This window comes from Gigantopelta aegis, chromosome 3, assembly GCF_016097555.1.
Source record: "Gigantopelta aegis isolate Gae_Host chromosome 3, Gae_host_genome, whole genome shotgun sequence".
Lineage (NCBI taxonomy): Eukaryota > Metazoa > Mollusca > Gastropoda > Neomphalida > Peltospiridae > Gigantopelta > Gigantopelta aegis.
The window spans coordinates 4,560,460-4,585,140 of record NC_054701.1 but is presented as its reverse complement, the minus strand read 5'-3'; the positions used below and the strand labels follow the sequence as shown (position 1 = coordinate 4,585,140).

The 24,681-nt window shown below is 36.9% G+C and overlaps 1 protein-coding gene across 1 annotated transcript in view; it reads right to left on the bottom strand.

The window, feature by feature from the left end:
- Window positions 1–24,681, bottom strand: part of LOC121367414 (smoothelin-like protein 1) — a 90,972-nt gene that overhangs the window by 7,195 nt on the left and 59,096 nt on the right. Inside the window, exons 5-12 of the mRNA XM_041491569.1 lie at window positions 19,866–19,979; window positions 18,172–18,247; window positions 14,387–14,701; window positions 13,720–13,809; window positions 11,921–12,061; window positions 10,786–10,870; window positions 6,639–6,723; window positions 96–247 (exon numbers count right to left, since the gene is read on the bottom strand). Of these exons, the coding sequence (XP_041347503.1) occupies window positions 96–247; window positions 6,639–6,723; window positions 10,786–10,870; window positions 11,921–12,061; window positions 13,720–13,809; window positions 14,387–14,701; window positions 18,172–18,247; window positions 19,866–19,979 (1,058 nt within the window). The remainder of the gene's footprint in view (window positions 1–95; window positions 248–6,638; window positions 6,724–10,785; window positions 10,871–11,920; window positions 12,062–13,719; window positions 13,810–14,386; window positions 14,702–18,171; window positions 18,248–19,865; window positions 19,980–24,681) is intronic.

The window sequence follows — 24,681 nt, the reverse complement described above, 5'->3', positions numbered from 1 at the left end:
CACAGAATAATAACTGAACTAAATTAAAACTAGCAATATCAGTTTACAACACTTTAATTTCACAATTGAAAATAACTTGACATGTATCAACTCACTCTGCAGTGTTAAATGCTAAATCAAAGTTGTATCTCCTGTTTTTCGGTGACAGTGCGTTGTAGTCGAATGCCTGTGGGAAGAAGTGGTGAATCAGAGCACAGAACGCCAGACCGTTGTTCCAGGAGCTGGAGAAGTTGGTGATCTGAATATTCTGAAATTAACCAATCAGAATCATCGTTAAATTAACCAATCAAAATATTTTTAAATTAACAAATCATGCAATTAACCAATCACAGTATTTAAGACAGAATAGTTAAGAATCTAATCAAATAATTTTCAATCATTATATGCAGTTATAATCTACTGAACAGTTGTACAAATATTATTTGTTTTTACCTTAAGTAAGAATGTTTGTGAGTAAAATCTTTTGAATTGTAATTTTTTTTAATATACTAACTTTGGAATAATATTTACAGAAAATATGGAATCATTTTAATTTTTTACTCATGAATGCTGATGAATTAAAAACTATTCTTTTAATGGAAGACAAACACTTCATTTTCCACTCATATAGTGAAGAAAACCGTGATATAATTGTGTGAAATAGCACAATGAAAGTGAACTAGGACTAAATCTACAGGAAAGCCATGCACTGAATTTAATTTTTAAAACTAACTTCATAACAGAAGATTCTTAAAAATCTAGAAACCAAAGCAAATGATCATTGTAAACAATGGTACTGGTACAATATTTATTAGAACTGAGCATTCTTGAAACTATTAAAACTGATTACTTCCTGTTTGTGTTCCACGTTAATGTTGATTTTAATGATCACACGATTAAATAAGTAGCAGATCTATCAACAGCAGCCAATTATAATCGTCAGTGAATATATTTATTTTAAAAAAAGCAAATAAAGCAAAAGAAGTTTAAAAGAAGTACAAATCAAAATAATAAATCTGAGCTTGTCATATAACACAAAATATCTGAAATCTTTCAAATAAAAGCTGATGGAACTGGTTCAAACCTCTTCACACCAGCAGTATAAAAATACAGTTTCAATACTTTTAGTATTCAAACAGTTAGCTTTCTTATAGCTTTTAATTGCTATAGACATTGGTTTGTGATGTATGCTGTCCTATAGAACATTGGTTTGTGATGTATGCTGTCCTATAGAACATTGGTTTGTGATGTATGCTGTCCTATAGAACATTGGTTTGTGATGTATGCTCTCCTACAGAATATTGGTTTGTGATGTATGCTGTCCTACAGAACACTGGTTTGTGATGTATGCTGTCCTACAGAACATTAGTTTGTGATGTATGCTGTCCTATAGAACATTGGTTTGTGATGTATGCTCTCCTACAGAACATTGGTTTGTGATGTATGCTGTCCTACAGAACATTGGTTTGTGATGTATGCTGTCCTACAGAACATTGGTTTGTGATGTATGCTCTCCTACAGAACATTGGTTTGTGATGTATGCTCTCCTACAGAACATTGGTTTGTGATGTATGCTGTCCTATAGAACATTGGTATCATACTAATACATTTAAACATCATTGCTGGTATCTTCATGTTGGAGGGACTGAAGCAGTTTGAGATAACGGTAGGTCGAGATGAACATAGTATTTTGTGGAAAAGTATACCATGAGGCCATTTATTGACCTTAAAAAGTTGAAGTTAAAGTTTTTTTGTTTAACAACACCACTAGAGCCACTGATTTACTAATCATGGGCTACTGGATGTCAAACATTTGGTAATACTGACACATAGTCTTGGAGAAAACCAGCTTCATTTTTGTATTAGCAGCAAGTGATCTTTAATATGTACTTTCCCACAGGCAGGACAGCATATACCACAACCTTTGATATACCAGCTGTGAGGCACTGGTTAGGATGGGAAAAGAAAGCAATTGGGGAAAGGGTTCATTGAGGGGGTTTGATCCCACAACCCACACATCTAAGGCGAGTGCTCTACAGACTGATCTAGATTGCAGCCTTCTTGACCTTCAAATAGCCTGGGACAAGATAACAGGGCTCACGATACCAACACTGGACTGTACTTAATAAAATATATCATACATTGTCAACAAAATCTTTAATAGAAGTGAAGTATTTTTAAATGCAAGCATATGTATACAAATGTAAAACAGCAAATTCTACTACTAACTAACTACACCAAGCTGTAATGTGTCAAATATGCTGTGATCTACAGAGAAACATCATTATTCAAACAGAAAAACTAAATCTATAGCTTTTACAACACGAAAGTAAAAACAGTTACTTGTATGTACAATGTATCATTATAATGTAATTGTAATAAGATTATGAACTAATATCTGAATTAATCATGTTTTCAACATTAAATAAAATGCTTATAACATTTGTATCATTTAATAATTAGTTAAATTACGTAATTTAAAAGTAATAACTGTGCAGAAAAAGGGTTAGGTTGGTTAGATACTGAAGACAATAAAAGCATGCAAAAGTATCAACAGAATATGAACAGACATGCAAGGCTCCAGTGTTTGTTAAAACCTACACCTCCACATACCATCAACACCATCAAAGCAAACCAAAACAAAACATTCAAAGCAACCAAATGCCCATGTCTGGGGAAACACACAAGAACTGAACAAAACCCAAACAAGATCATGCCAAGGGACACAACTCCCATCATGCGAGAATGTTAGATGCGCTACCTCGTACTCGGCTGTCTTTGACTTGCACCAGTCGAGGAGTATTTGTTTTATGGTGCTGGGAGAGCGCACCATGCCCTTACCTCCGCCCACACTTAATGGAGGAAAAAATAAACAGTATGGCAATGAAAACATGGAATGATAAACAAACGTGCTTCGTTGAAGTCATCTGTGGAATCTTAGTCTATCAAAACTCGTCCTGTGAACAGATATGCCTTCTAAGCATGCTCACTGCAGTCCATTGTTTTATTTTAACTACGTCATTATGTACTTTGTTTAATTCAACAAAACATTTTTAGAAGCTAAACTTTATTGTTATAAAACAATATATATATTTACCGTAAATGGAAATATTTTCACGTGCTAACTAGGGATTTCGTGGGAAATAAAGTTGTGATGACACCATCAATGAAAATAAAGAAAGAAAAACTCCTCACCATACAGGTGCATCAGTTATGCTATAGTCCTCACTGTAACTAGTAGCCAAGATCAGTTTCAAAGACGCACTGTATACCGGATCGTGTAATACTGACTGCACGAATACTCTATATATATGAAGGGCCTTCCAAATTATTAGCAAAATGTAAATAAATCTCATTTGTATCATTAATTAATGATCATGGATAGCATAATTCAGCTATGGGTAAATGTTTACTGTGACACTATGACATATCATCAAATTATATATTAATTTCAATAGTTGGCAATCAGCCATTCTTCATTTTCACAAATTGACCTTTAACCTTTAACTGATGGGCGTCATGTGACTCGCTATTTTATTTGGAGGTAAAACTGAGAAGGAGGGAGAGTCAGTGGTTAAATTATGGCCTGTACCTAAACGATGATACAATGTTTGGAGGTAAAACTGAGAAGGAGGGAGAGTCAGTGGTTAAATTATGGCCTGTACCTAAACGATGAAACAATGTTTGGAGGTAAAACTGAGAAGGAGGGAGAGTCAGTGGTTAAATTATGGCCTGTACCTAAACGATGAAACAATGTTTGGAGGTAAAACTGAGAAGGAGGGAGAGTCAGTGGTTAAATTATGGCCTGTACCTAAACGATGATACAATGTTTGGAGGTAAAACTGAGAAGGAGGGAGTGTCAGTGGTTAAATTATGGCCTGTACCTAAACGATGATACAATGTTTGGAGGTAAAACTGAGAAGGAGGGAGTGTCAGTGGTTAAATTATGGCCTGTACCTAAACGATGATACAATGTTTGGAGGTAAAACTGAGGAGGGAGAGTCAGTGGTTAAATTATGGCCTGTACCTAAACGATGATACAATGTTTGGAGGTAAAACTGAGAAGGAGGGAGAGTCAGTGGTTAAATTATGGCCTGTACCTAAACGATGATACAATGTTTGGAGGTAAAACTGAGAAGGAGGGAGAGTCAGTGGTTAAATTATGGCCTGTACCTAAACGATGATACAATGTTTGGAGGTAAAACTGAGAAGGAGGGAGAGTCAGTGGTTAAATTATGGCCTGTACCTAAACGATGATACAATGTTTGGAGGTAAAACTGAGAAGGAGGGAGAGTCAGTGGTTAAATTATGGCCTGTACCTAAACGATGATACAATGTTTGGAGGTAAAACTGAGAAGGAGGGAGAGTCAGTGGTTAAATTATGGCCTGTACCTAAACGATGATACAATGTTTGGAGGTAAAACTGAGAAGGAGGGAGAGTCAGTGGTTAAATTATGGCCTGTACCTAAACGATGATACAATGTTTGGAGGTAAAACTGAGAAGGAGGGAGAGTCAGTGGTTAAATTATGGCCTGTACCTAAACGATGATACAATGTTTGGAGGTAAAACTGAGAAGGAGGGAGAGTCAGTGGTTAAATTATGGCCTGTACCTAAACGATGATACAATGTTTGGAGGTAAAACTGAGAAGGAGGGAGAGTCAGTGGTTAAATTATGGCCTGTACCTAAACGATGATACAATGTTTGGAGGTAAAACTGAGAAGGAGGGAGAGTCAGTGGTTAAATTATGGCCTGTACCTAAACGATGATACAATGTTTGGAGGTAAAACTGAGAAGGAGGGAGTGTCAGTGGTTAAATTATGGCCTGTACCTAAACGATGATACAATGTTTGGAGGTAAAACTGAGAAGGAGGGAGAGTCAGTGGTTAAATTATTGCCTGTACCTAAACGATGATACAATGTTTGGAGGTAAAACTGAGAAGGAGGGAGAGTCAGTGGTTAAATTATGGCCTGTACCTAAACGATGATACAATGTTTGGAGGTAAAACTGAGAAGGAGGGAGAGTCAGTGGTTAAACTGAGAAGGAGGGAGAGTCAGTGGTTAAATTATGGCCTGTAATTATGGTCTGTACCTAAACGATGATACAATGTTTGGAGGTAAAACTGAGAAGGAGGGAGAGTCAGTGGTTAAATTATGGCCTGTACCTAAACGATGATACAATGTTTGGAGGTAAAACTGAGAAGGAGGGAGAGTCAGTGGTTAAATTATGGCCTGTACCTAAACGATGATACAATGTTTGGAGGTAAAACTGAGAAGGAGGGAGAGTCAGTGGTTAAATTATGGTCTGTACCTAAATGATGATACAATGTTTGCACTAACTGACATCACTGACCTTCAGTGATCCTTTCTATATTGAAGGGAATTAAATTAAAATTCCGCAATTATCACATTAATTTTTCTTGTGGACGTATTTCCCTTTACGGTATTCATAAAGTCATTCGATGCAGCTGACAACATTTATATAATGAAAAAATAAACCAAAACCAAAAACCCAAACAAAAACAACTAAAACGAAACAAACAAACAAAAAACTGGACATCATAGATCATGTTGTGTTTTATCAACAAAAGCAAGTTCTGTTAAGTCCATCTTGATGGAATGACAATGGTTTTACCGACAAGTACAATGTAGGTTTAAAACTTGACTGCAGTTCTACAGGTGACTGGAACTCTAGGTCAGTTTCTCGACTACATTTTGCCATTACAAACTACAGGAAACTGAAGGTTAATGTTTATTTAAATTACTCTATGTTATGTAGCAAACCCTACAAGTTCTAAATCAGGGTTGCTGAGTTTTTAACCCATCTTCAACACATCCGCCGGGAAATTCTGAAGATGTGTCCAAGACAGATGTGCTTGAACCTTAAGTGGATGTAAGCACATGTCAAATGGTTGACTGACTGACTGACTGTCCGGTTGACTGACTGACTGATTGACTGATAAGTTTTCATTAACAGTTGAAGGCTTTAGAATGTTAGGTATACTTTCACTCGACTTTCAGGATGCATCAGTTTTTGTTTTTAATACATGATGGATTTTAAAAATCACTTTAGAAGTAGACACACTTAAGTTATGCTGGAAAGGCAGTATGGTAGTACTAAACAAATTCAAGTTTAAGCTAAATGTACCCTCCAAAAAAACTAAAAATGAAACTGTTAAAATAAAAAAATGCAACAGCCCTCTAGATGGCACCTACTGCAATTTTTTATACAGATAGTACACAATATTTTAGTGGCCAAATGCAAAATATGGTTGCATATGCAACATAATGGGCTGTGCCAGTATATTTTAAAAATAAATTAGTCCCCAATCTGACAAATGAATTTCTGGTTAGCCTTAAACACTGTATGCCAGATTCCCACCTGAGCAGCTGTATGATGCGTTAGTGTCATGATAAATACACCAACTATAAAATCTGAAACAAATGCTTGTATTAGTAAACATTTACAACGTCTCATCTGTGTCAGGGTGTTAAGTACTTGACGTAAACGGTTCTAACACAATAACAAGACTAATTGCATGATGCGCTCAACATTGCAGGATACATTATTCAGTGGACATCAACGTTTGTACAGTGGACAACTGTGTCCAGGAAGCATTGCCATGACAACCACTGTGGGGCCACATGCGGGTGTAATACCTCGTAGTCTTTGGTCATGGCTTTTGTCCAGTTTAGCATGGACTCTTTAATGGAGCTGGAGCTCCGCACCATTCCACCTCCCATTCTTAGTATGGGCAAAAGAAAAACAGTCATAATAAGCATGAAATAAAGAGACACGTATTTCCGTCAACTGTAATTTGTAAATGTTTGGCTTGCTTCCCTTTAATGCAATTTCACATGTGATTCTGCTCTGTTATATACACCTCCTTTACTGGTTGAACAAATAGTATATTAAAAATTTTATAATAATTATTTATGTTAATGTATGCATGTCCGAATACCAGTACGGTTCCTGATTTTATATTATTTTAGTTTTTTCACAAATTTGGAATTGAGTGATCTCCCCTTGAATAAAGATCAGGGAAAAATGGAAGCACGTTTTTTTTTTTTTTTTTTTTTTTTTTTTTAAATGTATGTAACCTCACACTGCAAGTGACCGTTTTATAACAGCTCACAAATTTAATAACATAGTGCCGATAGACAGTATCTTTTCCAAATATGCACGATTGCCCATGTGCAGGAAGATAAAGTCAATTGTTGAGCAATTTTTCCAGATGTAAGTTTGCAATGCTGTTAACTCATAATGCAAAGAATTTACTAGCATATTAAAAGTACTTTGACAACATAAATTGTGTTTATAGTAATCCGCTTGTGAAGACGTAAATATGGAAATGCACATTTCCACACAAGGAAACTTGCACGATAAATTGTGCAAGGAATAGCATTAATGGAAAGCAGGCCTTACAGCTATTTCAATTGTGGAAAACACCCACAAAGACTGAGTGACTACTCTGTGTCAGGAAAGGCTTGTAATCTCTTATGCTTCCCACCACTTGCCTGGAGATTTAGGATATCAGAAAATGGATCATCTTGCAATAAAATTGTAAATAAATAAAATTTTATTGTAAACTTCACATGATTGCTTGCCTATCCGCATTTCAGGAGAATAATCTGCAGCTCTCCTCAAGTTTGTTTACAACACAAAGATATTAAAAAAAATTCTGTATATGCCAATCAAACTGTGAGATTTAGATTTTAATAGCCAGTACTCGAAAAAAAAAAATTTTTTTAGTTCCTCTGAGACAAAACGCACCAAAACATGACTGAATTAGTCAAAATGAAAATATATTTGGAAACCAAAACTTGAGTCCTCAAACTTGCACAATATTACAGAACTAAACTGAATAACTAAAAATATTAAATAGACTTGATATTCCATAAGTTGATTTCATTAAGAGAAGCCTATATCTCCATGAAGAGTGGAAATAACCAATATTATACACCAAGGATACATTGTCTCAGATGTGCTAAATTATTGTTAAACAATGTACTGAGTTGCCATTAAACAAAATTAATATTCCTTTTATTTCCATCTAATGGTAAAATCAATCCCAACTTAGAAATTTATTTTTAATTTTTGAAACCACCACAGTAAGGAAAATATATTAATTGCTAGTGAACACTGACTTCCATAGACGTCCATCAACACCAGCAGCAATAAGTGCAACAACTACAACCACTGACCAATGAAGACAAAATCCCTGACCAACCAGTGATGCTATCCTTTTGTTAACGTCAACCGAATCTAAAATCTATACAAAGTGTCACTCATTTCACTGGACTCTCACTCACTTCAACAGTTTGTCCTATCAGCTCACCCGTAAATAAAATGTGTTGAGTGCATCGTTAAATAAAACATTTCCTTCCTTCCTTGTGCAAACTCACAAAATCAAATGCACATACCTTGAAAATATGAGAAACTCCTGCATGTTTTCCTCATCTGTAGTAAAAACTTACTAAACTTTCAACAAAACCAACATGTATGCAAAACCATTTCTAGAATTATAATAAAAAATTCAAACTGAAATGATGATTATACAGTATAGTTTGACTACAAGAACACTACAAGATATTTACAAATGTTCATCCATCTTAGATACACCATCCTATATGATTCAGAACCTGACTTATTCCTGCTAGCCATTATATTACTGCATCAGTGGTTGTTAAAGATGGAAAGTAACAGAGAAGTAACAGAGACTGTTAAAGGTGTGAAATCCAGTACATTTTTATGAGAAAAGCTTTCTCTACACTAGCTGCATCTATAATATATTCTGCTGTACTGTCAGGTCAGACAGTTTGTCTCTGTCATGTGACCAGTCATGTGACCAGTCATGTGACCAGTACCTCATATTCCTCGGTGTTCTGTTTACAAAAGTCGAGAATCTCCTGTTTTTTGCTGTCACCATGTCTAGATATTTTGGTGGCTGCGTTCCTAGCCAGAGCCACGGTAGCTAAAGCACTGTGGGTGAAAAATGAATTAACAGACATCATGCAACACTTGTACAATATTGCTGATTACAAAACGTGCATTAATACTACTGGGTACCACCAGTGATGGAAACACTGGGACATCATACAGTCCATTCACAAATATCGACATTTTTATCAGTGTACAACGAGTATTCATTTTCACTACTTTTGTCCTCAGGTTGTGTGGTAAATCTAACTGATTTTGCAAGGCCAACATTGACATTCCTGTCCTCTGCCACCACAACCCCCACCCCCACTGTTTGTAAACTCATGAAAATGTTCTACTCATCATCATGTTATAGTGATGGCAACAGACTTGCAAAGACAATGTGATGTTGATTAAGAGAGCTTTGCTAATAAGGTCCTGCATTTGTAATAAAAGTAATGTCACATCAAATGCAGTGTTTTGTAGCATAAAACTGATTTCATATCACTGAGTGTGCAGCAGACTGAAGTTGTGTTTTCTGGCATAAAAACGGAAATAAATGTTTGTTAATCAGAAAAGAACAACATAACAATGTGACTGTATAATTTATCTTAGCAAGCTTGAGACGGACCTGGATCAACCCCTGCAACTGACCACGGCAATAAGCAATGACTTGGAGATAGCCACATAGTTTTACATTCTCCATGACTTTGTTTTTCGGACTAATATGGACTATATTTGCTTTGTTTTTCGGACTAATATGGACTATATTTGCTTTGTTTTTCGGACTAATATGGACTATATTTGCTTTGTTTTTCGGACTAATATGGACTATATTTGCTTTTCGGACTAATATGGACTATATTTGCTTTGTTTTTCGGACTAATATGGACTATATTTGCTTTGTTTTTCGGACTAATATGGACTATATTTGCTTTGTTTTTCGGACTAATATGGACTATATTTGTTTTTCGGACTAATATGGACTATATTTGTTTTTCCGACTAATATGGACTATATTTGTTTTTCCGACTAATATGGACTATATTTGTTTTTCCGACTAATATGGACTATATTTGTTTTTTGGACTAATATGGACTATATTTGTTTTTCCCGACTAATATGGACTATATTTGTTTTTCGGACTAATATGGACTATATTTGTTTTTCCGACTAATATGGACTATTTGTTTTTCCGACTAATATGGACTATATTTGTTTTTCGGACTAATATGGACTATATTTGTTTTTCGGACTAATATGGACTATATTTGTTTTTCCGACTAATATGGACTATATTTGTTTTTCGGACTAATATGGACTATATTTGCTTTTTTGTCCCACAGCATGTTTTTGTTTTCCATGGACATTTGTTTTTAATTGCAAGGGTTGAGAATGATTCTCAAGTAAAAAAAGCTGCTTGTGTTGAAATTTTGAATAAATGTTTTATTCTGAATTATCCATTATTATTGCTTGAAGTATTTTGGCTTATGACATCACTGCACACATTTAGAATCTTACTGTCACCTTGTATAAAATATGCCTAAAATACAATGTAATTTTTAATACAAAATGTGACAAATCTAGCAGAAATTAAAACAAAATATAAAAGTGATAACACTCATTTTGTGTGATCATCTGCTTGTTATTTTGTTCATTTAAGACCATTGGTCTCCTTAACATTTTGGGGTGTAACAATATATAGCCCTCGAAATTCAGCTCAACTTTCGACTGCAATTTATCATAAATACCGGTAATAACAAAGTAAACACCCTGTAATAATAAAATGCTGATGCAATAACTTTTTGTGGCAGTACTGCCGATTTCTGTCGTGAATTTTAAGTGCTGAATATGACCTGTATACTACTGAGAGGTGTAAGAACCTACTTTGGTTTGCTGGGTCCACTGGGGTTGTTAGCACCATCCATCTGTTTGAAGGCTGCCATGGCTCCTTTCGGACCAGCTGGCTTTGCTGAAGAAAAATACACACACCATCCATTTAATAATATTACTGAAGCTAAAACTATTTGAAACTGTGGAATATGTTGGAATAGACAACATAGCTAGCCTTTTGGGGCTACTCCAATTTACTGGTTTAATTAGATGAAAATATTAAAGAAAGCAAAATGAAGGCTACAATAATTGGTTTGATAGATGATGATTTTATCGAACATGTGATGCAATGTTAGTGGTGTTCTGATTATTGATTATAATAGTAAACAATTGATCAGTTGAGTTATAGCAATGTTAGGACAAATGACGAGATGCCTCATCGCCTGTCATAGAGAATGTTAAATGTAACTACTCCTATACAGATTACATGAGGAGATATGTTATATCTGCCAGCATTTGTGTCTCTTTTTATGGATATATAAAGAAAGCTGATAATGAAGAGCTATTAAAGGTAAAACTGGTGAGAGTAGTATATGTACTAGTAAACACGATGACAGGTGATGAGTAGATCAAGTTTTGAAAGGCGACTGAATATCAGAACTGTTTTCTTGCTATGCATACTAACAAAGGGTAGAACTTTTGTTTCCCGCTAAAAGAAAAATTACAAACCTATACTGCTAATGGATTAGGGATGGGTTTGGTGTGGACATAGAATTTGTCTTGTTAATATATTGCCTTCACTGAAATATTATAAATATAACTAAATAAAATAAAACATGATATTTTAGTCATATATTGATATAAAACAAACAGCATATCATGCAACAACTGTGTATAAAATGCTAAATCAAATTCCAAAATTCACAAATGTGCATGCTGTCATAAATTAAAATTATATCTAAGAAGAATAAAAAACAAGAACACTCCAAGAATAATAAATTAAATACTGCTATTCACAATTTGTCAAAGAATTAAACCATCCAATATTGTAGTCACACCTAACACCCACCCATCATACATTTCAATAAAATAATTAATTTACTATGATTTTCTAAAATTATAATAGATCATATTATAGGGAAGGGCTTGATAGGACAGGAAACTTTCTCCAACCATTATAAAGTATTACCTCCCCATGACTCAGTCTTCTGTGACTTTTGTACAATTCCATTATGGCTGTTCCACGACTCTGTTTGCACGGATATAGAACCACTTGTGCCAGGGCCACTGGCATTAGTTAGCTGGTCAAGTATGTGAATAGCCACGTTTTCTAACAAGGGAAAGGCAATGAAAACCAAACAAATAATAAACACAACTTCAAATCAATACAACAATCACAGCGGTTGGTTAAAAACTAAAATATCTGTTATCATAATTTTGAAAATAACATACATAATGAGTTGTTTAATTCTCTTCACTCCCATTGAATGGAATTTCTTTTATTGAACTAACAGTAATGTATGTGAATAGTATTGGTACATAAAGGTGTTAAATTGTTAATCAAAAGCATTTAGAAATTCTAATATTACATTGTTAATACCAGTACATATTATACACACAAAATAAATACAGTTGAATCCCATTGGCTCAAACCCCATCGGTGCTCGACCAATCAGGTAGTTTGACCTAACCATTCGGTAACAATGTTTAACTTGTGACTTTGTGTTTGGTTTGAGCGTTGCAATATATATTATGGTTACCGATATATGAACGATAGATGAACTTTGGGGACAAAGTGATGATAAACAAGATTTTTCTTTTAACCAACCAAAACAAAAACAAAAAATCCATGGAAAAACTCAATCCTTTGTTTTTTTTCCAAGGGGAACTTGCAAACTTAAAAAACTAATTTTGTGGAAGAAATTCTAGGTACATGTTTTTTGACATTTGGTCTGAATAATGTGGTGTCCAGAAATTGTAATTCTATTTTCATTCTCACACCATGCAACTAGTTAGAGAGCAGGCACACACACTGAGTGTTGTTATTTTTAACTCTGAGAGAATGTCTTCTCCAACATCACTTAGCATGTATAGAATAAACAATCAGAACTGAGGTTACTGTGGCATAATGTTTGTAATTAAAACAAGCTATGTTCTAACATGCATCATGCGAGAGAGAGAGAGAGAGAGAGAGGGGAGAGAGTGAGAGAGAGAGAGAGAGAGAGAGAGAGAGAGAGAGAGAGAGAGAGAGAGAGAGAGAGAGAGAGAGAGAGAGAGAGAGAGAGAGAGGGAGAGGGAGAGAGAGAGAGAGAGACAGACAGACAGACAGACAGACAGACAGACAGACAGAGAGAGAGAGAGAGAGAGAGAGAGAGAGAGAGAGAGAGAGAGAGAGAGAGAGAGAGAGAGAGAGAGGGAGAGGGAGAGAGAGACAGACAGACAGACAGACAGACAGAGAGAGAGAGAGAGAGAGAGAGAGACAGAGAGAGAGAGAGAGAGAGACAGAGAAGAGAGAAGAGAAGCCTCCTGTGGTTATTAACACTAGTATTAGCATCCACTTGGTAATGACTGATATTGAATAACACAAATATTATATTTTTGTCAAATGAGATTCACGTATTTGTGTATTCACAAATCTCTCCTATTTTTCTACTTTTCTGCAGTTCATTTGATAAAGAACACAGTTAAAAACACTGGTTTTTAGCCCAACAATAAACGGTACCTGTGATCAGTGCAGGTTTCTCCTCTGCTGCTGCTGTTTATTCTTTACCATTATCCATTGTTACATAGCTAACATATAACGATTTATAATTGATTAGGTGCCATTTAGATGATTGTGCATTATATCAACTGCCCCCTAACCATGACCATATAATAGAAACTTTCATTTCATAAAACTGATTCTAACGTTAACAATGTTCAAATGTTTTAATGTCAAGTGAATGACTAAACTGCCAAACAAAGCAAACAATAAACCAAGAAACTGACCTGCCCCTGGTTTAGAATACTGCATTCCACCAAACCCAGATGTCTTGGAAACCGTTTCTGTCTTTTTAATAGTTGTTGTCCGAGTGCCACCTGAAAACCGATATCTGCATTTAGTTTTGGAACATTATGTTATACAATGTGTTATGACTGTGTAATTTCAGACTCAGTTTGTTATAACTGTATGCACTTGTATAAAGTTTGAATGTGTCATTTCTTGTAGCCACCAGGGTTAACCTAAAATCATTTATTATGTATGTATTTAATTTTATTATTAATATGTTTCACAGTAATGGTGTACTGGTACATGTTCATATTGGTTAAATATTTCAGTCACAGAATTTTTTAAAGGCTTTTTCATTATTTGTAAAACAAAGATTTTAATTATTTTTATGCACATTCATATTCCAATAACTAAATGAAGAATTAATTAATGTATGAAAGAACGAACGAGTAAATGAACAATGAATGAAATAATGAATGAGTGAAGAATGAATGAGTGAAGAATGAATTTGTGAATGAATGAAGAATGAATGTGTGAATGAATGAATGAAATGAATGAATGGTGTGAATGAATGAAATATATTTTTCAAAATTTAATAAATATCCATGAACAGTAATATTTTCCAAAAAAGAAAAGAACACTGAATAACTATATTAAAGTGGTGACCTCCAGGTGTTTGTTCGACATGAGTGGCCGTTGTTGTGGTGGTGGTGGTGCCGGGCCGCGTGTGAGTCTCTTTGTGTGCAGCGATGTCCTTGTATGCGTCGAGGGCCTTCTGCTTCTCCTCGTCGGCCACCTTGTGTTTGTCAGTGATGGCGTGCTGGGAGGCGGCGAGGAACTGGTCCTGGCGGTCGCACATCGGCTTCTCCTCCTTGTAGCGCTGCAGCTTCTTCCGCTTCTCCTCCTCCGCCTGCTGGTGGCGCTTCTTGATCAGGTCCTCTGTCTCCTTCTCACGCTGCACGCGCTTTTCCTCACGCTCAACTACAACACATTAACATCGTGTTATATCATAAACATGGTCTCCTCATGCTGCACACACTTCTCTTCCCGCTCAACTACACACGTTAACATCATGTTACATCATAAACACGGTCTCCTTCTCACACTGCACGCACTTCTCCTCACACTCAACTACAACACATTAACATCATGTTACATCATAAACATTAACATCATGTTACATCATAAACATGGTCTCCTTCTCACACTGCACACACTTCTCCTCACACTCAACTACAACACATTAACATCATGTTACATCATAAACATGGTCTCCTTCTCACACTGCACACACTTCTCTTCACGCTCAACTACACACATTAACATCATGTTACATCATAAACACGGTCTCCTTCTCACACTGCACGCACTTCTCCTCACACTCAACTACAACACATTAACATCATGTTACATCATAAACATGGTCTCCTTCTCACACTGCACACACTTCTCCTCACACTCAACTACAACACATTAACATCATGTTACATCATAAACATGGTCTCCTTCTCACACTGCACACACTTCTCTTCACGCTCAACTACACACATTAACATCATGTTACATCATAAACACGGTCTCCTTCTCACACTGCACGCACTTCTCCTCACACTCAACTACAACACATTAACATCATGTTACATCATAAACATGGTCTCCTTCTCACACTGCACACACTTCTCTTCACACTCAACTACAACACATTAACATCATGTTACATCATAAACATGGTCTCCTTCTCACGCTGCACGCACTTCTCCTCACACTCAACTACAACACATTAACATCATGTTACATCATAAACATGATCTCCTTCTCATGCTGCACACGCTTCTCCTCATGCTCAACTACAACACATTAACATCATGTTACATCATAAACATGGTCTCCTTCTCATGCTGCACGCATTTCTCCTCATGCTCAGCTACAACACATTAACATCATGTTACATCATAAACATGGTCTCCTTCTCACGCTGCATGCGCTTCTCTTCCCGCTTAACTACAAACACATTAACATCATGTTACATCATAAACATGGTCTCCTTCTTACACTGCATGCACTTCTCCTCACGCTCAACTACAACACAACACATCATGTTACATCATAAACATGGTCTCCTTCTCACACTGCACATGCTTCTCTTCCTGCTCAACTACAACACAACACACCATGTTATAGCATAAACATGGTCTCCTTCTCACGCTGCATGCATTAACATCATTTTCCAGACTTATGTCATAAATGTAGTCTCTCTGCATTTGCTTCTGTTCTACTATACTGAACAAAATGGAAAACTTGACACATATTATTTGTCCTCTGATAACCTCACAACGATATGTATGTTCATTAATGCAGACATTTGTCGATGGGAGGGATGTCATAAAGAGCAAAACACAATATGTCATTACGATGTTTAATTGTGTAACATATTATGGCTTGGAATGTTGAAGTGGGGGTCCAAATCAACGTTCACATGATTTCAAATTAACTCATTATGCAGTGTCAGTATCACGTGTGACCTCCCTGGGCTTGGATAACTACCCAACACCGTCTTCTCATGGATCTCAGCAATCGTGTGAAACATTGAACCGGAAGTCGCCTCCATTCAGCCACCAGCGCCTGTCCCAATGCCTGCAGTGTCTGAGATGCGTTAACATGGTTTCTGACACATCTTCCGAGCTCATCCCAGACATGTTCAATTTAATTCATGTCGGGTGATCGGACTGGCCAAGCCATGACTGGGATACCGGCATTTTGAAGAAAGTTCCGTGTTAATGCCGCTGTGTGGGGGGTTGCGTTATCATGTTGAAAGGTCAACCCAGGCCCATGAATGGCACCAGCACCGGTCTAAGCACTTGGTCGCAGTAGACTTGGGCGGTCATGTTCCCCTGGATGACGACAAGCCTTGACCTTCCATTGCTGGTGAATGCTCCCCACACCATCACGCTTCCTCCGCCGAAACGGTCGACCTCTCTGACACAGCACTGAGCATGACGTTCACCACGTCTTCACCACGTCCTTATTCTGCCATCGGCGAAACTCATTGTGAATCGGGATTCGTCGCTAAAGACCACTGTGTTCCATTGTCTCTGAGTGAATCTGACATGGCGTCTCGTCCACAGAAGTCGCTGTTGACGATGTAAACGGGTAAGAATGGGACCAAAGTATGGCCTTCGGACTCTCAGTCCAGTGGTGCGCAGTCGGTTCCTGATGGTCTGTGTGGTTACCCTCCCTCCCAGGGGCACCCTGCTGGTGGAAGTTGCTGTCGTAAAGTGGTCACGGAGATGACGTAAACGGATGTACCGGTCCTCCCTTTGTGACGTCATACGCCGAGGACCTGGTCGGGGGTGATCTGCAACTGACCCAGTTTGATGAAGACAGGTCCTCAGGTTATTTATTGTTTGTCTGCTGCAACCAAACACATGTGCAACGACCATCACGGACTGCCCTCCATATAGATGCCCTATGGCACGATTTCGTTCTTCATTTGACAGTCTCTGCATTTCCAATAGCAACAAATTCAGTAGCGAAAGTGTGTTTTTCCAAGTGATGTGATGACAGGCTACAAGTTTCAATCGATTTGGGACGCGAAATGCAATTCGTGCCAATTCTGCACGTGCAAAACATGATTTCCATCAATTTGACCCGGCACATGCGCTCACGTGTTTCGCAAGCAATCTGATCAGCTTGTTGGCAAGCTAGTGTCAAGGTAATAATGATTCGCTCACTAAAATTTTATGAATGGCTGAGTTCCTTTTTATAAATGTATTTTCAAACTGTAAAGTTTTCCATTTTGTTCAGTATATACTAACTACAGATCGACTGAAAAGAATGAAAATCAATTTTTAAAACAGTTGTATATATTTGTGTACAGCTGTACTGATGGAAAGAAATAAAGGAGCACACACACAGTACCAGATAATATTGAGATAATACTGACTGCAACCAAAGCCACACCCAGAGTACAGGGAAGTTAACTGTGTTACTGGTAGACATACCCACGGTACTGACATTCAGTCCCACAGCCACCACCCAGAGTACAGGAAAGTTAACTGTGTTACTGGTAGACATACCCACGGTACTGACATTCAGTCCCACAGCCACCACCCAGAGTACAGGGAAGTTAACTGTGTTACTGGTAGACATACCCACGGTACTGACATTCAGTCCCACAGCCACCACCCAGAGTACAGGGAAGTTAACTGTGTTACTGGTAGACATACCCACGGTACTGACATTCAGTCCCACATTACATCTCTGTATTGTATACAGACATAACTACTTTAATAGTGAATTAAATTTGGTCTGAGATACCATGTGCTCCCTTATTGTTTTCTATCAGTATATATATATTTTCTCAACATATTTTTTCTTAAAGTCATATTTTGTCAAAGAATAAATCACAATAAATATTTGAAAATGGGAAGATGATAGACACATGTACTTACTTCTCATCTGTTCCCGTATTATGCGTAACCGAGCCCGGATTTTCTTTCTTTCATCAAAATCATCTGTTTTGTTCATCTAAAAAGAAAAAAGGTAACCTTACTACTCGTATAAAACTCCAGATCTTTTTAATGAGTTTCCCAGACAGGGCAGTACATACCATAGTATTTGCTGTAGAGTGATTGATACTAAGAGCCTACATACCTCAGTTGACAGCTCTACCATAAACATTACATACATGATACACCTTGAAAGCGTAACAGCTTAAAAGTAAAGTGGAGATAATTATGAATAATGTTTAGCAAACCTACATGGAGAGGTACAAGGTAACAGTAATGATCTTACGATGGTTGTCATGTTAATTAGTCAAAGTTTAACACTGAACTGAGATTCAAACAGTGGTAAAACTTACCAAGATTCAAACTGTGGTAAAACTGACCAAGATTCAAACTGTGGTAAAACTGACCAAGATTCAAACTGTGGTAAAACTTACCAAGATTCAAACTGTGGTAAAACTGACCAAGATTTAAACTGTGGTAAAACTGACCAAGATTCAAACTGTGGTAAAACTGACCAAGATTTAAACTGTGGTAAAACTGACCAAGATTTAAACTGTGGTAAAACTGACCAAGATTTAAACTGTGGTAAAACTGACCAAGACTCACTGTGGTAAAACTGACCAAGATTCAAACTATGGTAAAACTGACCAAGATTTAAACTGTGGTAAAACTGACCAAGATTTAAACTGTGGTAAAACTGACCAAGATTTAAACTAAGGTAAAACTGACCAAGATTTAAACTGTGGTAAAACTGACCAAGACTCACTGTTGTCAAACTGACCAAGATTCAAACTATGGTAAAACTGACCAAGACTCACTGTTGTCAAACTGACAAAGATTCAAACTGTGGTAAAACTGACCAAGATTCAAACTGTGGTAAAACTGACCAAGATTCAAACTGTGGTAAAACTGACCAAGATTCAAACTGCGGTAAAACTGACCAAGACTCACTGCGGTAAAACTGACCAAGACTCACTGTTGTCAAACTGACCAAGATTCAAACTGTGGTAAAACTGACCAAGACTCACTGTTGTCAAACTGACAAAGATTCAAACTGTGGTAAAACTGACCAAGATTCAAACTGTGGTAAAACTGACCAAGATTCAAACTGTGGTAAAACTGACCAAGACTCACTGCGGTAAAACTGACCAAGATTCAAACTGTGGTAAAACTGACCAAGATTCAAACTGTGGTAAAACTGACCAAGATTCAAACTGGTAAAACTGACCAAGACTCACTGTGGTAAAACTGACCAAGATTTAAACTGTGGTAAAACTGACCAAGATTTAAACTGTGGTAAAACTGACCAAGACTCGAGCTGTGGTAAAACTGACCAAGATTCAAACTGTGGTAAAACTGACCAAGACTCACTGTGGTAAAACTGACCAAAATTCAAGCTGTGGTACAACTGACCAAGATTCAAACTGGTAAAACTGACCAAGATTCAAACCGGTAAAACTGACCAAGATTCAAACTGGTAAAACTGACCAAGATTCAAACTGGTAAAACTGACCAAGATTCAAACTGGTAAAACTGACCAAGATTCAAACTGGTAAAACTGACACAGTTTGAGAACTGTGGTGTAACTGACTGTGGTAAAACTAACGATGTTTTAATCTGTGTGCTAATCGACTTACCAGCTTCATGAGCTCTTCCTCATCGTTACAGTCATCGTAGGATGGCATGGTTGCCTCCCCTGTTGTGCCAGCGTCCACCTGGGCCTGTTGCTGTCTCAGGTAATACGAGTTTCTCTGAAACATAACAACACACCATTATAATACTGGTTTGATACGAGTTTCTCTGAAACATAACAACACACCATTATAATACTGGTTTGATACGAGTTTCTCTGAAACATAACAACACACCATTATAATACTGGTTTGATAATTTTATCTTGCTGCGACTGCCACAGCATACAGATCACTATTACTTTTATAGCAGCAGGTGATCTTTTATATGCACTTCTTCCCAATCAGGACAGCATGTACCATGACCTTTGATGTGTTGCAGTCAAATTATGCATGAATTTCCTTTCATGTGAATGATATCCAAGCGTTTATTAATGAAACAGCTTTTTAAAAAATCGGCACTTGAAATGATTATGGCAAAGCTCTTATTATCTGCATGATAAAACCACTTTGGACTTCAAAACCAAATACAGATGTATGCATGTAGTTAATACTTTAAATATACATGTAGCTAAAAGTTTAAAGGTGTATCTCCAGCAGAAAGAAGTCACCATTTAGGCTTGCTCTGCGTGTACATGCATACTTTACTGTAGACTATCTTTGTGTCACGGTTAGCTCGCACTAAATGACAGGCAATTAGCAATGTAGTAGGCTATTGTTAAAGATAGAGGTATGTCCAGCTGACCTACAAATAACTCAACAATTACTACCTGAAAAAGTCAGGGCTCAGGGTTGAAAATTAGCAGTCGCCTGGTCGCCTGTGCGACCTTTATCGGCTAAAGGTGACTAAGAATTTTATAAAGATAGTCCGTGGGGCGACCATCGATTTCAGGGTCTGCCGAGTATAGTACCATTTGAAAAAGAAACACACTGAAACTGTATCGAATGTGACAAAACACAACATCTGTGCTGACGTGAACTACAGATCTGGCATCAGACGTGATAGAACATGCTCTATATTTTGACAGCATCATACTGACCAGACAGCCTCAACTTCTGTGATTTTGGTCTGGGCTTCTAAAAATAAAGTTCAAAACATTGCAGACACTGCATGTATTTAATAAAATCTTCAAGTAGTCGGCTGATTGGAATGGACTGGATATGCCATAATTATCTAGTAGACCTATTTTTTTGCATTTTAATTTAACATCAAACTACATAGGTTAAATCTTAGGTAATTGATGGAACATCCACGATAATCTAAACGACAAAACCATAATACATGATCAGAGCTGTATCTCTGCCTAGTGCAGTTACCGTATTGTTCCTATTTGTAGCGCCCGGCCGGGCGCGATGCAAAACACAAAGGGGGCGCGCTAATTAGAGTACTAGAACATGTTTCGTAATACGTGTGAAAAATCCTCGTATCAAACTGTCAATGCATCTGGCTCGCTGAGACATCAAAAGCTTTGCCGCCGAGTCACTCCTCCAGTGACATTTTCTTGTTCAAATGACGTAGCATACCGTACATCGTCAGCTGATTTATCGAAATACATGGTACTGTGCACGTAGGCATATAGGGCCTGCGGAGTATATTTGAAAGTGGGGTGGGGGAGGGGTGTGTGATTGAGACCCCTCATACTCGCCCACTTCATTTTGTCACCCAGTCTGAATATATTTTTATTTAGCAAAAAAAACAAAAAAACATTTACCCGTTTTTTAAACGGTGTTACGGTGTTGGTGTAAATACCTTCCAGTATGTTTGTACTTCCGGTTTTGAACAGCGTTAACGGAGTGTCGTGCGTTCATTCTGCGTGGAGATAACAGCGACATACATTTGATAAACGACATGTGTGACATACTGTTCGCCCATACTAGTGTCGTAGTGCTTCACCTGTTTGGATTTTATTTGTTTACCAATTATAATCATTGCAAGTCAGCAGTTAGGTGAGCCAGTTTTACTATTTTACGGGTACCGTTTCATGATACATTTCTTGTGATCATAGGGGGCGCTTATATTAGAGGGGGCGCTACAAATAGGAACAATACGGTAAATGGTATTTGGCAAAATAGTGGTTGATTCCATGAATCTCTATCTAGTGCCTCATCTATAGGACAGTCACTCTTGACAAAATCCTTTACTGGAGATTTCTTCCCTCTTGCGCAACTCAACCACTGAGGACTGCCACTCCCAGGCTAGTTTACTAAACAGCGGGGTTCCATTCTTTAGTCTCTTTGTACTGCATTATCAATTACTTCAGAGACCATGCAAGTGAAGCTGCATACCTTGGCTTTTCTAACATTTGGTCTTCACCGAAATAAATTAATAATGAAATTTAATCTGTATAATTTAATGGTAATTTGTAAAGAAACTTTTTTTTATTAATATTGTATTTCTTTTTCAAAAAAATATTATTTCTGTTGGTATGGTTTAAAACTTAAATGGTTTTATATAAATTTTAACTTTATTCATTATGAATTGCAAATTCATCTGTTTTCTTTTGACAAACCTCAAAACCACTTAAATATTGAGTTTTACCACCTGAAAACAAGAGTGAATGTTTCAAATATACCTATCCAAAATTGTTCTTGAAAAATAATGTTAATGTTTTGACTTTGAAATCCTTAAAGAATGGATAACCTTGCCTTAATTTATAGCTACACATTATCTGAATGGTTTTCAATTTAACTGATAAAAATAAGTAATAATTTAAATCAATATTTTCATCTGAGTACAAGTATTGTAACATCTAATAAACAAGTTGTTATGTTTTTTTATTGAGTAAACTTTCACAAAGACTGGACCATATACTTTTAACTGCGTACATGACACTGTAAACATGTAAAAGTACTGATGAAAACCATGTCTGTATATAGCGCTGATATTGAGATGAAAGCTTCTGTTATTTTGGTCAATGGAGAGAGCAGGAAAGAAACTTGGATTTGACTGGGTTATCTTTGACAGCTCTGTATCCATGTATGTTTGATTGGGGTTACTCAACTTTAGGTACAGTTTGAGGGTGCACGCCTTAGACCTCAAAATGGGACTAATTTACATGATTCTAATCATTTTAGGTCTAATACGTTTAGGAGTTTTTTTCAAACAACCCAAACCCACCATTTGGGCATGACAAGTTAGGGCTTGAAACAGGAAGTACAGGGATGTGAGACGGTCTGGAACAAAAAAGCTTACTGCGGCCAGGGTCCAGGGGCCGCTCAAGAGCCTCTGAAGGAAAACTGTTGTTTGCAATCCCTGGAACTGCCAAAAATTGCATTCAATGCTAATACATCTAAGCTGATTATAACTTATAATATAAGGCACACATCATAAACTTGAAACAATGAAAACATGCAAATGAACTTTGTGTGGTCAACAGTATTGAACATCATGTTTTTGTTTTTATAGACAAAATGAAAAAGCTCATTTACGCATTTCCGTGTAGTTCAGACATCCCTGTAAGAAACAAATATGGCCTGCTGGATAAAAAAAATAGCACAGAGTGAGGTGAGGGTTTGGTATAGTGTGTGAAACATGATGACCTCTGAGATGGATTTTGAGGAATTATGAAATTAAAATCCAACAGAATTAACAGTTGTATAGCAGATGAGATAATCATACAAATATCTTTCTCTTGAAAAAGGACAATTTTTTTATGGTTTTTGCAGATGAATGTCTATTTCACCTGCTAGGTATAAAAAATGGATGGCTTTTCGCTTTTTGCAGGCCGCTATTTCTAGCCATGGAATGTAAAACCTTGATCCAAACAAAACTATGAAGATATTACAGTACTTTTATAGCAGAGGCTGTATACAAAACTGTTAAGATATTACAGTACTTTTACAGCAGAGGCTGTACACAAAACTATGAAGATATTACAGTACTTTTACAGCAGAGGCTGTACACAAAACTATGAAGATATTACAGTACTTTTACAGCAGAGGCTGTACACAAAACTATGAAGATATTACAGTACTTTTACAGCAGAGGCTGTACACAAAACTATGAAGATATTACAGTACTTTTACAGCAGAGGCTGTACACAAAACTATGAAGATATTACAGTACTTTTACAGCAGAGGCTGTACACAAAACAACAATAACAATAAAACAGAAGCTATATACAAAACAACAATAATAACAATAAAGCTGGATAAGTAGAAAATGAAAGAGGAAGTAATTGTGAAATGTTGACAGAAAGATCTATGATGTTGATATGAATACAAAAACACATGTATCTGCATGTTCACACAGATGGTGAGTCTGAGAGTGTGTACAAGCCTCCATGCTTGCAGCAGTGATAACAACACATAACTTACGATGATGTGTACACACACACAGTGTATGAACCGGAATCGGTTACCAACATGTACATCATCACCAGCATATCAATTCAGAAAATTCAGAGATATTTTTTTAAGTCTGGCAAAATCATTTCACGAGTTGGAATGTCATCTAGTACGAGCTTCCTTGACAGCTGAGCAGCAAACACTGAAACATGTACATATATGACCGTGTCTTCGAAGTAATTATGACAGCTGAGCAGCAAACGGTGAAACATGTACATATATGACCGTGTCTTCGAAGTAATTATGACAGCTGAGCAGCAAACGGTGAAACATGTACATATATGACTGTGTCCTCGAAGTAATTATGACAGCTGAGCAGCAAACGGTGAAACATGTACATATATGACTGTGTCCTCGAAGTAATTATGACAGCTGAGCAGCAAACGGTGAAACATGTACATATATGACTGTGTCCTCGAAGTAATTATGACAGCTTAGCAGCAAATGGTGAAACATGTATGACCGTGTCCTTGAA